This window comes from Microcaecilia unicolor, chromosome 5 (genome assembly GCF_901765095.1).
Source record: "Microcaecilia unicolor chromosome 5, aMicUni1.1, whole genome shotgun sequence".
Taxonomy (NCBI): domain Eukaryota; kingdom Metazoa; phylum Chordata; class Amphibia; order Gymnophiona; family Siphonopidae; genus Microcaecilia; species Microcaecilia unicolor.
Genome location: NC_044035.1, coordinates 247654225 through 247667821, shown reverse-complemented (window position 1 = coordinate 247667821; position 13597 = coordinate 247654225). Strand labels below are relative to the sequence as shown.

General features: G+C 45.0%; 1 protein-coding gene across 2 annotated transcripts in view; it reads right to left on the bottom strand.

The window, feature by feature from the left end:
• Positions 1-13597, bottom strand: part of TMEM39A (transmembrane protein 39A) — a 149305-nt gene that overhangs the window by 50435 nt on the left and 85273 nt on the right. Inside the window, exons 2-5 of one of the 2 annotated variants that reach the window (XM_030203931.1) lie at positions 11996-12105; positions 11605-11798; positions 4875-5097; positions 4090-4173 (exon numbers count right to left, since the gene is read on the bottom strand). In XM_030203931.1, the coding sequence (XP_030059791.1) occupies positions 4090-4173; positions 4875-5097; positions 11605-11717 (420 nt within the window). In that variant the 5' untranslated portion in view covers positions 11718-11798; positions 11996-12105. The remainder of the gene's footprint in view (positions 1-4089; positions 4174-4874; positions 5098-11604; positions 11799-11995; positions 12106-13597) is intronic. The other variant, XM_030203930.1, reaches the window with a different exon arrangement.

The following is a 13597-nucleotide window of genomic DNA, read 5'->3' as shown; positions in this document are numbered from 1 at the left end:
CGGGGTGGTGGGAGGACATGGTATATTATGTCAGCAGTGGTAGTGATGATTAGATGGGAATCTTAGTTGCTCCCAGCTTGATGACTGCGTAAGTCAGTTGAACTGCATGTTTTGAATCGACTGATACTCTGTATCTCTTTATCGTTTGTACAGTTTACTACAGGGGTTAGAGGATAGTTACCACAAGTAATTAGTGAGATGGGGTAGGATACTTGTAAATATTTCATGACGGATTATTTTTCCCCTTTTAATTTCTGCTTTATGTTCCTCACGTATATCTTTGTAAATACATCTGATTGGATGTACTCTTTTATATTTTTGTTTTTGTTGTTGTTACATTTGTACCCTGCGCTTTCCCACTCATGGCAGGCTCAATGTGGCTTACATGGGGCAATGGAGGGTTAAGTAACTTGCCCAGAGTCACAAGGACCTACCTGTGCCTGAAGTGGGAATCGAACTCAGTTCCTCAGGACCAAAGTCCACCACCCTAACCACTAGGCTACTCCTCAATAAAAACTGTTAAAGTAGAATAAAATGGTGTAAGAAACCTTTAGTTTTGGGTGCATGGACAGACTCAGGAAGGACTGAGCACAAGATGTGGGTCAGGATTATGATAGGCCTCAACTTTTAGAGGTATTTGTTAATATACAGTGGGGGAAATAAGTATTTGATCCCTTGCTGATTTTGTAAGTTTGCCCACTGACAAAGACATGAGCAGCCCATAATTGAAGGGTAGGTTATTGGTAACAGTGAGAGATAGCACATCACAAATTAAATCCGGAAAATCACATTGTGGAAAGTGTATGAATTTATTTGCATTCTGCAGAGGGAAATAAGTATTTAATCCCTCTGGCAAACAAGACCTAATACTTGGTGGCAAAACCCTTGTTGGCAAGCACAGCGGTCAGACGTCTTCTGTAGTTGATGATGAGGTTTGCACACATGTCAGGAGGAATTTTGGTCCACTCCTCTTTGCAGATCATCTCTAAATCATTAAGAGTTCTGGGCTGTCGCTTGGCAACTCGCATCTTCAGCTCCCTCCATAAGTTTTCAATGGGATTAAGGTCTGGTGACTGGCTAGGCCACTCCATGACCCTAATGTGCTTCTTCCTGAGCCACTCCTTTGTTGCCTTGGCTGTATGTTTTGGGTCATTGTCGTGCTGGAAGACCCAGCCACGACCCATTTTTAAGGCCCTGGCGGAGGGAAGGAGGTTGTCACTCAGAATTGTACGGTACATGGCCCCATCCATTCTCCCATTGATGCGGTGAAGTAGTCCTGTGCCCTTAGCAGAGAAACACCCCCAAAACATAACATTTCCACCTCCATGCTTGACGGGACGGTGTTCTTTGGGTCATAGGCAGCATTTCTCTTCCTCCAAACACGGCGAGTTGAGTTCATGCCAAAGAGCTCAATTTTTGTCTCATCTGACCACAGCACCTTCTCCCAATCACTCTCGGCATCATCCAGGTGTTCACTGGCAAACTTCAGACGGGCCGTCACATGTGCCTTCCGGAGCAGGGGGACCTTGCGGGCACTGCAGGATTGCAATCCGTTATGTCGTAATGTGTTACCAATGGTTTTCGTGGTGACAGTGGTCCCAGCTGCCTTGAGATCATTGACAAGTTCCCCCCTTGTAGTTGTAGGCTGATTTCTAACCTTCCTCATGATCAAGGATACCCCACGAGGTGAGATTTTGCGTGGAGCCCCAGATCTTTGTCGATTGACAGTCATTTTGTACTTCTTCCATTTTCTTACTATGGCACCAACAGTTGTCTCCTTCTCGCCCAGCGTCTTACTGATGGTTTTGTAGCCCATTCCAGCCTTGTGCAGGTGTATGATCTTGTCCCTGACATCCTTAGACAGCTCCTTGCTCTTGGCCATTTTGTAGAGGTTAGAGTCTGACTGATTCACTGAGTCTGTGGACAGGTGTCTTTCATACAGGTGACCATTGCCGACAGCTGTCTGTCATGCAGGTAACGAGTTGATTTGGAGCATCTACCTGGTCTGTAGGGGCCAGATCTCTTACTGGTTGGTGGGGGATCAAATACTTATTTCCCTCTGCAGAATGCAAATAAATTCATATACTTTCCACAATGTGGTTTTCCGGATTTAATTTGTGATGTGCTATCTCTCACTGTTACCAATAACCTACCCTTCAATTATGGGCTGCTCATGTCTTTGTCAGTGGGCAAACTTACAAAATCAGCAAGGGATCAAATACTTATTTCCCCCACTGTATATGACATGATGAAAATGATTAAGCTGCAGGAAACCCAATATAGGATTCTGCATACAGCATATCCTACAAGTACAAAGGGGGACTCTCATTCATTCCTTTCTAGAATGTTCTAGGTTGAAAATATGGATGGAAGTATTACGTTGAATATCAACTATTGTGAACTGCTCTGTGGATTGGGATTATGGAGGATAGCTGCTATTTAGGGGGGGGGGGAATTTCAGATATAACCATGGCTTGCATTAGCTATATAGGGTTTTCCTTTTCTTTTTTTTTCTTCCTAATTGATTGCCTTTACACTGAATGTATCATGTTATATGGATATACTATAGCTGTATTTGGAAACTCATGATGTTCGGGAACTCATTTTGGTTGCCTATATGAATGCAAACTGTTGCATATGCAAAAATAAAAATAAATAGATTGATGTATATTTAAACATACAAATTTCTGGGACTGCTGTCATCCTTTGAGTATTTTGATTTTTCTAATTAAGTATAGAGAGATTCTGGTACCTCTGAGAACACTGTGCACTCCAGTAATGAGGAGGTGGGTTAAACAAGCAAAGACAAATAGTAAAACTCTTTTTCTTGCATCACAAACTCTATACATTTCCAGATTGCTGTAGCAAGGCTAAATCTTCTGGTAGAACTAGAGGACATGAATTGAGGTTGAAGGGGGGCAGACTTAGGAGTAATGTCAGGAAGTATTTTTTCACAGAGAGGGTGGTGGATATGTGGAATGCCCTCCCGCGGAAGGTGGTGGAGATGAAAACAGTAATGGAATTCAAATGTGCGTGGGATAAACACAAAGGAATTCTGTTTAGAAGGAATGGATTCACGGAATCTTAGCGGAGATTAGATGGCAATGCCGGTAATTGGGAAGAGAAACCGGTGCTGGGTAGACTTCTGCGGTCTACGCCCTGATTGTGACTGAATAGATAGGGATGGGCTGGAGTGTAAATTTTAAGAGGTTTCGACGTTAGCTTCAGAACTTAGTACAAGAACAGTGATGGGAAGACTTCTACGGTCTGTGCCCTGAGAATGGCAAGGACAAATCAAACTAGGGTATAAAGTATCACACACCATGTAAAATGAGTTTATCTTGTTGGGAAGACTGGATGGACCGTACAGGTCTTTAGCTGCCGTCATTTACTATGTTAAAACATGTTAACAATGGATCGAACAATGGTTGCCTGTTAGACCAGGCTACATGCTCACTGAGTTTGTAATACAGACTGCAACAAACAGCATGCCCTCACTTCTGATAGAGATTCAGTCTTAAGCTCATCTGTTGAAACTGAGGATGGGTTATGAAAGTTACATATTTACCTCCAACTGATGTAAGGCTACCTTCAATTAAAGTAACCTGAAATGGCCATCTGGGGAGAGGGCGAGGAATAAAGTACGTGCCCACTACTATTCAAGTTCACTTTTTCTGTTTTGTTCTTTTTTGATCTACTAGTTTCCTTCTACTCTTTTTAGCTTCCAACTCAATAAGAATCAGGGCTAGGATCCTTGTGTCGTAACTGTTCATTCACAATTATCTGGGGATTTTCCCCTATTTTAATATCCCTTCCTAGTGTATCTAGTCCAGTCACTGAAGTGAAGATCCTGGATCACAGCGATGCACCAAGGCTACTTCCAAAACCCTACAATCATGAGCCCTGTACCCTGCCACTAGATGTCACACCCTTGAGCAATTACCACAAAGCCCTCCTCTCAGGGGCTGTGAACACTGTCTCTGTAGCACCCCCAGCTGCCCAGACTTGGGGACCAAACCAAGGGACCTTCAGCATGGCAATGCTACTGTTCCCTGAAGTGGAGAAATGAGAGAACACAGAAAACTTTACCTCTGAAATGAGGGCCCACACCAGCCTCCGTGCCAGCATGACTGTGATGAATGCAGCCAGGTGGTAGTCAATTAAATGAAAATTCTGCAGAGAGAAGAAAGGGAGTTAGAGAACAGCTGAAGATTATTAGACTAGTCACATCATCCCTGCTCAGTACAAAAGCATTTGGGCACTTATTATTTGTGGCAATTCAAAGGCAAACTCTGACCCTCCAAAACTCATACAGCTTTAACTAGTTTATACGGCATGAGTATTGCGACTATTACCCTCCAGGAGCTTGCCAAAATGCATTATTTAGAATAGTTAGGCCAATCTTTCTCACTGCAGAGGGCACTGATATATGTTGGAGTGCTAACTCTGCAGAATGCCCTGAGAGAGGAAACAGAAAAAGGAGATAGCGGCAACACTGACAGGTGAGGGAAATTCAGTCATCTCTTGCTGATGTAAATCATGGTGCTGTAGATGCATCACAACACCAGGTCATGGTTAGCACCCTCCATCATATCCACCTGAACCACAAAAATGAGGATGTGTAATGAGAGCTGTTCATGGGATCCCCAAATACCGGTACTAAGGGGTTATGAACTACAGTGTCACATATCTTATCTATCAATCCCTAACATGAAAGCAAAGTACTCAAATGACAGCACCATACCGATAGACAGGAGAAGGTCTTTTCAATCTCTCGATACACTTCATGAGGGATGAGGCAAAGAAACACTTATAGTTTTGCTGAAAAGAAACATTATTCCCAACCCAGGTCAGAGAGGCACAGGAGGACTCACCAATGAGGTACAGGAGGCAGGGTGGTTATAGGGATACCACCACACAGTCTTGTAGATATTGATATATTGAATGAACAGGGCCACCAACAAGTAGATGAAGAAAAGGAACTCAAAGAGAAGGCTTCCGTCAAGTGGCAGGTCAGGAATGCGGCAGTGGCGCACAGGCTCCGGGGTGATCAGAGCAGTGATGGGAGGGGCCGAGAGGCCAAGAGTACTACCATTCCTGTAGCAGAGGCATAAATACAACACATCTTCACGTTTTTAATCACTGTGTGCATGCACAATATACATTATTAGAGAACTAGCACAAATGTTTTAAATATTGCTATAAATGATCACCAATCATTTCTGGCACTGAATGTTGTGATTTCTTTAAGCTTCCAGCTCTATTGGAACTAGCCTGTGTTGGACTACAGAGCCATTAACCTTTACCTGCATGTACCTGGGGATTATTTTCCTCTGTTTCATATTCTCCTTCCCACTCACCTAGCCCAGACAGCACAGTAGCAGTCCTCGGTGGGGGAACATTTAATGTGAGCCCTAAATCTTGCCAGTAGATGCTGCTGTTGTACAGTGAATAGGATACCTCAAGGGCTGTGAATGCACCCTGCTCAGTTGGCCAAGGGAGCTGCTAAAGCAAAGATACTTACCTGTAGCTGGTGTTCTCCGATGACAGCAGGCCGATTAGTCTTACATCTGGGTGGCATCATCTGATGGAGCCCGGTGCGGACGCTGACTTGTGAGTACAGTAGAAATTTCTAGCAGTGTCCCACAGCGTATGCGCTGGTGTCTTCCCACCCACTATGCATGCGCTGGTGCCTTTACACCTGATGCGCTTCCAGTCAGGAGAAATAAAAAGCCTATAACTAAATTCAACTCCTAGGGAAGGTGGGAGGGTATGTGAGAATAATCAGCCTGCTGTCCTCAAAGAACACCAGCTATAGGCAAGTAACTTTGCTTTCTCTAAGGACAAGCTATCCTTATTCTCACATCTGGGAATCCCTAACTACCAGGCTCACTGAAAACACGAAAGCTAACATCAAGACTACAATCAACCTTAAACTCTATATATACTAGCTGTGTAGGTGCAGCCTGGAACAAAAAAACACAGGACAGGTGGAGTTGGATTCTAGACACTGAACAAATTCTGCATAACTGTCTGTCTGAACCAACTGTTGCATCAGGTGCCTCGATCCAAACAGTAGTGGGAAGCGAATGTGTGGACTGAAGACCATGTTGCAGCCTTGCAAACCTCTTCTATGGAGGCTGATCTCAAGTGGGCTACCGATGCAGCCATGGTTCTTGACATTGTGAGCCATGATATGACCCTCAAGTCAGCCCAGCCTGGGCATAAGCAAAGGCGATGCAATCATTTGGTCTTCCGTCCTCCTTTTTTAACACGCAGAATATATTTGGCCTGGGCTTCAAGGATGGTGTTTTTGAACAGCATCTACGCCTGATATAAATTTTTGACCCTCGCAGTCGCTCCTCTAAGTTTTCTTTTCACCGTTCTGCTCATTTTATCATAGTCTCCTTTTTTAAAGTTAAACGCTAACATATTTGATTTCCTATGTATACTTACTTCAAAGCTAATATCAAATCCGATCATATTATGATCACTGTTATCAAGCGGCCCCAGCACCATTACCTCCTGCACCAGATAGGTAAGTGGCATGTAAGTCCATACCGTGAAGTAGAGCCCACTGCCACATGTCCACAGTTTCCCGACACAAGGGGTAGGATCCAGTACCCCCCCCCCCCCCCCCCCCCCCCACTTCACGACATAGTCTGTCTGAATGAGATTTGGTTCTGGAGTCTATCTCTGAAAGCATTTAGAGCGTTCCAAATGGCCTTGAGATTGATGTGGAACTGAACCTCCTAAGCAGACCACCAGCTCCAAGTGTGAAGCCCACCTACATAAGCTCCCCAAACCAGGTTGGATGCATCTGTTGTTAACAACTTCCAAGGTGGTGGAATTTGGAGTGGAAGTTAAATTGGACCGAATTGTCCACTAGAGAAGGGCGTGGGCCAGTTCTGGTGGAATGTGAATGGCATCCATTAGGTTACCTGTCGCTTGAGACCACTGGGAAACTAAGGTCCACTTGGCCATGGGAGTGATGTGCACAGTGGAGGCCATGGGGTCCATCAGTCTCAACATTTGCCAAGCTGAAACCTGCTCTGCTGACTGCAGCGGACCTGCGACTACCGCAAGACACTTGGTGAAAACTCTGGGTGCAGATGCCAGGCCAAAAGGCAGAACACGATACTGGTAGTGGCATTTCTCCACTCAAAATGTGAGAAACTTCCCGTGACTTAGAAGAAGTATTGAAATGTGGGTATAAGTCATCCTTCAAGTCCAGACAGCAGAGCCAGTCATTTTCCTGAATTAAAGGAAAAAGTGTCCCAGGGAAAGCATCCTGAACTTTTCTTTGACTAGGCATTTATTCAGGGCCCTAAGGTCTAGGATGGGCTGGTATCCCCCCTTTATTTTGGTCACAAGTAATTACCAGGAATAGAATCCCTTCTCTTCTTCCCCTGGTGGTATGGGTTCGACCGCTGGGGCCTGTAGAAGGGTGAAGATTTCTTTTGCTTGTGCTGAGAGCTGATGAAAGACGCTCTTAGTGGGCAATTTGGAGGTCTCTGACGCCAATTCAGAGCATACCCAAGATGGTCAGAGGCTACGAGGGGCTCATCTGTGTTGGTAAAAAAAAATGAGCCTCCCTCCGACCGGAAGATTGTCCGGGACGGATACGTTTTGTGCAGCTATGCTCTGCTGGAGCCAGACAAAAGTCTGTGCCCTGTTTTGACTGGGGAGCCAGCTGGGACTTCTAAGGATGGGGCTGGTGAGGTCTAGGATGCTGGGCCTAAGTGGAATGAGTGAGAGGCAGGAACCTACACCTTTGAGAGTAGTAGGAACACCGCCTAGACTCGGTCGAAAATCTTCTTGCTGAAGAAAATGCAGATGGGAGTATGCCAAGAGAGAGTGCGGATAGTATTCGTATGTTTCTTTATAAGATCAGCGATCTCCTCCACTTTCTCTCCAAACAAGTTGTCCCCTCAGCATGGCACCGCTGGATTCAGGTCAGAGAGACAAAGGCATGAGAGTCTGCACATCACTACACCCATTCCAGAGTTTGGACACAACACGAAATGTATCACAGGCGCACCTGGCCAGATAATGCCTACACTCCATTTGCTTGTTGGACAGCTGGTCAAGCTCTATGGCCTGCTCCAAAGGGAGAGAGTCTGTCAGAGTCAGTGTACTGTTCATCAGAGACTTCGAGTAAAGGCTCATGTTGAGCTGGTAGGACTGGATGCTCGCAACGAGCATCGAGGCCTAAAAAGACTTCCTCCCAAACAAAACCAGGGTTCTGGCCTCCTGCCCCAGGAGTGCCACGAGACCAAAAACGTTTGACCCGTTTAAGAGCAGATTCAACCACCATGGAGTTGTGCAACAACTGTGCCTTCTCGAATTCAAGAGCCTTCTGGATACAATACTGCATATCCACCTTCTTGGGTGAAACCTGCACTATGAGGGGAGATTCCCAATTCTTCAACAGTGCATCCTTAAGGATAGGGTGCAATGGTACAATGACCTCTTCCTTAGCAGGAGACATCTCTGCTCTGGGCTCCTCCGCCTTCTCCAACTTAAATGGGATGGCCACAGCCATCTCTCTCACAAAACTGTTGAGAGTGCCTCAGGTGGAGATTTTTGTCTCACTTGAGGAGGAGAGGGTCAGATGAAATTCCATATGACTCCTCCTCCGAGAAGTAATATGGATCCTCATCTGACTCCAATGAGCGGTTCCAATCTGACTCTTCATCATACTCAGGTGCAAGTGAATGAGTCTGTACTGACTTGGTCTGGTGTCCCTGCTCTGAGGAACTTTGAGGTGCAGCCCTACCCTCAGAGTCTGGGGAAGCTTCCTCCCCTGATGTAGAAGGTAGTACTGCCTGCCCTGACATCGACACCTTACGAGGTGCCAGCATCAAAGATCTGGGCACAGACATCGATGGAGTCTCAGAGAGGGCTTGGGGCTGATACGCTGGTGGTGCAAGCACCCTCGATGCCAAAGCAGGAGCCCCCTTAAGCAACTGCGCCAGATCCTCTTGGAGCAAGCTGCAGAACTGCTCATCAAAGGTTGGCATCGAAATCAGAGCACAGGCAGTCTGAGAAGATGTCGGTGCTGAACTGGAGATGGGGACCGGGCCACTTGATGACTTGCACACCATTACCTCTTCTAAGGAGGGGAAGCGCTCCTCCTGGCGCCGGCGCTTCTCAGGTATCTGAGGATACGATGTCCTGATGCTCCCAGCATCTTGTGTCAAGGAAAACTGATGCTTATGCTGCTTGGGCTTCCCCTGATGATGATAAGGACAACTCTGAATCCTTACACATCCTCGGTCCCGGGGCCTGTTACTAATGCCCGGTGTCAAGGAAGGTGCAGACCCACTCGATGCCAGTGCACTCCCAGTAAATGCTGAAGTCAGAGCAGCCACAGAGGTTGTTACCATTGGTGCCGAAGTCGATGGTCTGGCCATCGAGGAGCCAAAAAGATGCTCCATCTGAGCTAATTGTACCCACTGAGTTCTCACCTGCACTTTTAAACAGAGATCCCAATCAGAGGGGTCATGATCTGGCCCAAGGCACCTGATGCACCAATTGTGCTTGTCCTTGGCAGAAATCATGCATCTACATTTGGCGCACCTCTTAAAGCCACTGAGGGTCTTCTGTGTCATAAAATAAAAAGTATCTCAGCTAAATTATACTCCTCAATCTTGAACTAAGAAAAAAAGGGGCAGTGTTCAAACTGAGAACAGGGCTGAGGTCTAATCACACAGCTACACTTGAAAATAAAGGAAACTTAGAAGAGTCAAAACAAATGTCTAAAAAAAAATAGAGGAGACAGAAAAAAACCCCCGAAACTGAGAAAATATGAAATGAAAAAAATACCCCCACAGGAAGGCACTCACAAGAACGATAAGCATAGTATGAGGGAGAGAATTTGTCCTCTCAGCCCTATGGAAAAACTAAGAATGAAGGACACAAACTCAAGCATCAGGTGGGAAGGCACCAGCACACGCACAGTGGGATGCTGCTAGAAATTTCTACTGTACTCGCTAGCGTCCACACTGGGCTCCGTCGGATGATATCACCCAGATGTGAGACTAAGGTAGCCTGCTTGTCCTCTGAGAAAAATAGTTTTAAAAACGTGTTTTTAAATGTATCTTTTATTTGCTTGTACATTTGTAGAAACACGGCTTCTCTTGTTGAAGTATTCTTGCTGTGCCACTGGCACACTACCATAAATGGAAGTACATTCTTACAGTGGCACCAGCAGAGAGTCGTATCAAAGGAACTGTATTTTTTACTGGCACTAGTGCTGAGTTGCTCCCTATATTTAAGTATACTGTTGCAGGGAAATCAGTACCTCCTGTACAAGACAGTGCACTCCTGTAGGAACACCAGCAGTGCACCATATGCAGAAGGGCACTCCTGAAAGGGACACTTAGCTGTGTGTGGAAGTGCAGTTTTGCATAGGAAACCAGCTGCAGGCACTGAAGGACTGAAATATTCCAAACTGCAAGTTAACATGGCCAGGGTTACCAAATGCTGACCCTCAGAGCAAATCTGCAGTAACCTGTACATTATCTGCAGCAAGCAAACCACAGATTTTGCCACTGAAGTCAGTGGTGACCTGGAGTCTCTGCAGCATGACCATTGGCAGGGTTAAAGATAACATGGGCTGCCAGAAGTCACACTGAGAAAAGTCAAACACATGCTCAAGTTAAGAGTGCAAAGTTGTAACTTCAGATCAACATTTACCCTACTAACAGTATACTCCTGATAAGAACATAATAGCAGCTATACTGGTTCAGACCAATGGTCCATCTAACGCAGTATCCTGCTTCCAACAATAGCCAATCCAGGTCACAAGCACCTGGCAGAAACCTAAATAGTAGCAACATTAAATGCTATTAATCACAAGGCAAGCAGTGGCTTCCCCCATGTCTATCTTAACAGCATCAAGTAATGTCTTTGGAGGTAGAAAAAAAAATCCCTGTAGAACATTCCCTAGCTCTGAAAAATTATTTACTAATATAATACTATAAGTTTAATGTCCTTAAAGTCTCTATGTGACAGTAACTCGCTGTAGAATGAGATCCTGGGATTTCTTAAAAGACCCCAGTCTATGATACAGTTGCTCTCTCATTTTATGGAGCCTTGCTCTTCAGCGACAAGTGACTCTACACCTCATGCTCATGACAAACTTGTCGAGTTATGGGGTCAGTTGCTGAACACGGTGAAGAATCCAATGCCGAGGGGTAAAGAAAAGTCATTCTAACTGTGGACATGACCTGGAAGTCATATGTGATAATGTTGTCATGAGCATGGAAAGTACAGCATGAGCTGTAGAGTCCCTTATCGCTGAACAGCAGGACTCAACAAAATGAGGGAGAATATAACACTGAGAAGAGCTGCCCAGAAATCACAAAATCTCATTTTATAGAAAGTTTAAAGAAATGAAACTTCAGTAATATGTAAGTGTACATTTATGAGAAATTCAGAAGGGCATCACTCAGAAAAGCACTAGCTGTAAAAGTGAAGGCTGTGGCAAGTCATATGACTGCCTCCACCACAGCTCTCTAAGGCTGCTTTCCAGTGCTATAATTGACATTTATGGAGGGCTGAACTGCACAGTTCCCCTTGCTCCACATTGATCCCCACCTGTTCCTCAGCCCTGTGCCATTTCCACAGGTTCCACCAACCAAAGTCTGCAGGGAAGGCAAAGCTGAACGGCTTAGATGCTGCCGACTTGGACCCCTCCTTCCACCGGGCATGACCAGGAACCAATCCCCTTTCAGCGCTTCTGGTAGGCTCCACCCCAGGACAGAGAACACAACCTCCAAACCTTTTCAGCTCTGCAAAAGAGAAAAACATGATACTGTATATATTACTAAACAAAACAGGTAGCAGAAGGATCCTCCCCATGGTGATCCAGCAGCCGAATATGGGAAGAGAAGATAAAGCACGCTACATCTTGACAGCATATATGAGAAACCTTACACACTACACTAATGAAGAGAAGCTTGCTGTAATAAACAGTTTCTACACTCACTGCAATTCCTTCTTTGTCCTGTGACTGGTTTCCCCAGTATACTTCTTTTCCTTGCTATCCTTCAACTAACGAGCAGGTGGCAGTCTAACTCCTGCTGTGCTCATCAGTTTCTGAAAATAAGAATTAAAAGGGTTAACATGATAGAGAGGCTTGTAAACCATTATATACTTTCTCAGAGGGTGATGCAAAAAGAGCACGTCTTCTACCATGAAATAAGCATGTGAATTACTGCTGCGTTAAAATTACAGTAGTAATCTGCAGCTCATTGCTAAATGTCCAGGTTCCTGTCAGTGCATGAGCGGTGACTGGCTCATGCACCAAAAGGAACAAGGACATTTTTGTTTTCAAAAGAAGCTGCTGGAAAAACCCTGTCTAGCAAACCCTGAGTTCAATCTTCTCCCTCCCCATGTCGCTTTCTGTGTTGGCCCCCGGCCTGATTCATCACCCCCCCTCCCAAAGCTCTGGTAGTCTAGTGACTCCCTTCCCTTCTCCAAATCCGGCAGCCCCAAAAAGGAAAATAAACATCCCTGGGGTCTACTGGCTCCCTCCCTCCCCCTGACGCAACCCCCCATCCTCCCAACTTAAAAAAAATGAAATCCCCCACCCCTGGGATGCAGAGTGGGGTCGGACTGACAAATAAGGGAAATTTGCCCTTATTTGTTAGTGTAGGCAGAGACTTACAACTAAGGGGAAAATTCTCTTATATGGCAGGATGAACTGTGCAGGTCAACCATGTAAGTTAACATCTGTGCTGAATCCATATTGGTATTGCTCAGCAGTAACCTGCACATTAATCATGTGGTAACCATGCAGTTTGGCTCACAGTAGCCATCTGAATCAAATTTCAGTCTTTATAAAGAATATTTGATGTTGCCAACATTCTCTAATATGACTGATTGGGAAGCCAGTATCTTGGGCTATGATTTGCTATATACTACCAGCTCTAAAAGGGACTAGCCCAGAACTCACTAGAATTCCCCAGTCTTGGTTGGGAATGCACAGGAAGCAATCTATGCTAAGGCCCTGTCCCATCTCTATATTTTCTAAGGAAGACAGACTATCTTGAGCTTCCCCAGCCAATAGCTAAGAGTAGTGAAATTTGTCTAGGTAGTGATGAACAAGGAATCTTGCAGTTATTTTTTCAATTTATCCTCACCTATTTAAAAAGCATTGAGGTGAGAGTTTACCAACACTAATAAAATTAGAACTTAGAATGGTTACAACTAACAAAGGAAACAGAACAAAACGGTACATCAGACCCACAACCTACATCACTCATGCTACAACCAACCAGTTAAAATTTTTTTTATCAGGCCCTTAATATCCTTATTGTATTGGGGGAAATGTTTGTTTTAAAAAAACAGCCTTTGCATTGTTTACAGCAAGCCTTGACAGATTTTCTTTCAATCTAGGAGACAGGCCAAAAACTTAGGAGCCAGTGGTTGAGGCTTCTCACTCACACCATCTCCCATTATTCCAAGCAAAGTTCAAGAGCAAGAGATGGATATCTATTCAAAATTCTGCTGCACGACTTACATTTCACCAAGTCACTTCATTGGCTCCCTATCAGCTTCTGCATACAGTTCAAACTCCTCTTATTGA